This window comes from Lathyrus oleraceus, chromosome 4 (genome assembly GCF_024323335.1).
Source record: "Lathyrus oleraceus cultivar Zhongwan6 chromosome 4, CAAS_Psat_ZW6_1.0, whole genome shotgun sequence".
NCBI classification, from domain to species: Eukaryota; Viridiplantae; Streptophyta; class Magnoliopsida; order Fabales; family Fabaceae; genus Lathyrus; species Lathyrus oleraceus.
This window is the reverse complement of record NC_066582.1, coordinates 446161399-446164957: the sequence shown is the minus strand read 5'-3', so window position 1 is coordinate 446164957 and position 3559 is coordinate 446161399. Positions and strand designations below refer to the sequence as shown.

The window sequence follows — 3559 nt, the reverse complement described above, 5'->3', positions numbered from 1 at the left end:
CATATGATTGTCAGATGGTACTTTAAAAGATATTTAGACATCTCTCATTTCATACAATGGTAAACAATCCAAACGTTCTAAATCTCCACACAAAAAAAACCTAGAGCCCTACTATAAAAGCCTAACAAAAGTCTCATATTCAGGTACAAACTATTATAATCCTAAAACTCGCCACTTTCGATCGTCACTAACTAAAGCATCAAAGTCACTAACTAAAGCATCAAAGTATTTGCAAAATACCATCAACGAATTTTACTATTAGATTTGAGTTCATATCCTTACGCATTTCACACTTTTAAACTTTTTAATTTATTTTTTAATCTTTTAGATTCAATATTTTTCATTCAAGTCATGTAAAATCCAATTTTTTTAGAACTCAATTAAGAAATCTTTTTCATTTTTAGAACTCGTATTTTATTTAGATATATTGTTAAAATTAATTTTTATATACGTGAGTCTTTCAATTAACTTGTATAGACACATGTAATCATATTCTTTAAATATTTAGAAGATGCTTGATTCTATATTTGAAACACTCCTACTTGATTCTATATGTGTAAAATTAGGAAACAAGTTCTCTCATGTTTTTGTGTTACTTATTATATATAATCAAATTGATTTTAAGTCAATTTATTATTGATTTTAAGTGAATTCATTTTATAATTAAAAGTAAATTATATATAAAATCATTTATGTTTGAATATTTTTATATTAAAATAAATTGACTAATAAATTTTAATATAAAAGTCACGTTTGATCTTTAAAGTTTTAGATTTTAGTTAAGTTATAATCAATTCTATAAACAAAATCATTTTTATTCCATTAGAATTTAACATATACTAGTACAAATCTTGTTCAATCTCAATGAGAGAAAGCACGTGATACAACATGTTTCCCATACACTAACATAGAACAAAAGAAAACAACGAAAGCACATGATACTTAGTATTGTCCACAGCAAGTAGAAACTAGAGCACATGTTAGAAAAGTTTTGGGAGCTTAATCTCTCCCTTACGAGAAAGAGGAATGGTGAAGTTACCAACAACAGGAAGGTCAATAACAAGACCCACATCCAACTGATAGTCAATATCCCAATCAGCTCCAATGTCCTTTGCCAAGCTCACCAATATGTTATACGGCACCTTCACATGCACATCCACCATTGTTGTATCCTTTGCTTTCAACGACCCTGGATCTGGTATTGTCCCTGATACTATCTCCCTTTCACCACCCAACACAACACAAAAACATTAGGTCAAAAACAAAGAAGAAACTATGAAAGGAATGAACTGATAAATGATAAATAATACCTAGTGTCGCTTTTGAATGCGTAGTTGACCTCACAGATAGGGAGAGAATGTGAATAAGGATTATCAACCGCGACTCTGGCCAAGTACTCCACACTATTCATCGTGGCGCGCTGAAATTCCACGTCGGCGACACTCGCTTCAGGCTTGGCCACGCCGTGGAATTTATCAGATACGAAGTTCTTGACTTTATTTACCAAATGCGACATTTTGAAATACCTACGGATTCTAAAGCGGAAACGCACGTAACTTAGTTGAGTATGAATAAGAAGGAATACATGGGTTTTATAGTGACGGAGCCTGACTCTGATATGAAGCTTGTTACTCACCGGATGTCTTTTATCTCGGCAGTATCTTGACCCATTGAAAGAACCTTGACTCAGAATATTGACTGAATTAATATTTCTCTATTTTTTCCCTCTATTTCTTAAAATAAATTGAAAATTTTATTAAGAAATATAGATATAAAATAAATGGTAGACTTGGTGGATTAAAATCCTTTTTATTTCTTAAAGTAAATACATAATTCTATTTAGAGATAAAAAAAAGGTAAAGCTTAAATTCTTTTTAATTTGTTTTAATGTTTTAGCCATGTACTTTAGAGAGGTCGGATTTGTTTTATTTAAGTTTTTTCTATTTATTCATGTTGGATTGGATTTGCTTAAGTTTCTTTTATTTATTCATGTTTGATGTATTGGTGTGCGACATGTGGAAAAAATATATTAAAATGTTGATATTTAAATATTAAAATTAAAATTTAATTAAAATATATTGATAGTGTAACCGAATTTTATACAATAAATTAATTTGAGAATAGTTTGACTTTTATTTTAAATATCTATAAATTAATGCAAATGAATGATAGTGATGAATTGATATTGTAAAATTTCTTACACGGTCAGTGCATAGTAATTAATTTCTTAAAATTAAGTATTTCCTTTAAATATAATAAAAATAAAGTTTAATTGTATTTTTGGCTCTTTATTTTTATTTTTTAAAGAATTTGTTTTCATTTTAAAATTTTGTTTATTGGTTTCTCCATTTCATTGTTTTTCCAAATTTTGGTCCCCACCAATCTAAGAACAAATTTTAATGACAAAAGTCAATACACTTGATGATCTATTTATGCAACATTTGCAATAAATAATTATAACTCATATTTGTGATAAATAACATAATTATAACTTGTATGAGATGGTGGAGGTCTCCTCCAACTTAATTAAAGATTTTGAGTTCGAATCCAATTCTAGACACGAGTAGTGTTACATTTTTTTTTGGGAGAATTTGTCGTTTATTATGGTCTTAAAAGACTCTAGAGATTAGTCTCTACAATTGCGTGTAAAGAATAACTGATTTATACTACAAAAAATATTAATAAAAACTGAGCTAGAGTTATTTATTTAACTATGTCATTCACAATTCATCAAGTAGATTGTCATGTAAATAAAATTTGGTTTTAGATTATTATCGAAACTAAATGAATGAATATCTTTTATGACGCACAATAGGGATTATATACAACAAACAATTAAAACCGCTCTTGCTCGGCCCAACGTGATATGTGGGAGGTCGTCTGGTTAGAACTGATGGTTGATGATACACAAGTAGGCCAAATCCGGTTAGTGGCCTTCAGACGAAGATCAAAATGTTTGTATTTTGTCTAGATGGTTCCTTGACAGGGTCGCTAAGAACTGCCAAAAATACGCAAAATGCACAGGCAATTATGGACCTATTTTATAAGAAATCAATAAATAAAAAATCCAATTTATCAGGAAAATATGATAAAACACCTATATGAACTTTTTAACTGTGTATTTGCCAAGTATACCAAAATGTTGGACATATGACTTAATACGCAAGTGGGGTTGTTGAGTGAGAATATGGAGTAGATGAACGGTCTAGAGGCGGGTGAATAAACATTTTTTTCAAAATGACCTTTCCAAAATAGAATATCTGATTTTTTTCAAACGCGATGAAGTCTTAAAGCGAAAATAACGATCTTATGCTTGTATTGTCACCATTACAAATACACAATTCACAAATATCACATATTGTTCACGGACAATACACAAAAAAGTTACATGTTATATCTAATTGACAGTTTGTAATTTACACGAGATATGTCATTTACAAAAATTCAATTAACATGGGATTCTAACACATTAATCCATGTACTTTAATCATTACTTAAACACAATTAGGTCTCAATTCTAAAAAAACATAAACTTATGTAATAAATTACTATCAACATA

The 3559-nt window shown here is 29.2% G+C and overlaps 1 protein-coding gene across 1 annotated transcript; it reads right to left on the bottom strand.

Annotated features, from left to right (window-relative positions):
- Positions 1-837: 837 nt before the first annotated feature.
- On the bottom strand, positions 838-1584 carry LOC127135643 (desiccation protectant protein Lea14 homolog). Its single transcript, XM_051062302.1, has 2 exons — positions 1311-1584; positions 838-1221 (listed from the first exon to the last, which is right to left on the bottom strand). Exons 1-2 carry the CDS (start codon positions 1514-1516, stop codon positions 981-983), a joined length of 447 nt encoding a protein of 148 aa, XP_050918259.1. The 5' UTR covers positions 1517-1584; the 3' UTR covers positions 838-980.
- Positions 1585-3559: the final 1975 nt, after the last annotated feature.

Coding starts and splice junctions, on each gene's coding strand:
- LOC127135643 (XM_051062302.1), bottom strand. CDS start 1,516: ATGTCGCATTTGGTAAATAAAGTCAAGAACTTCGTATCTGATAAATTC. Junction 1,222..1,310: donor GCATTCAAAAGCGACACTAG/GTATTATTTATC, acceptor GGGTGGTGAAAG/GGAGATAGTATCAGGGACAA.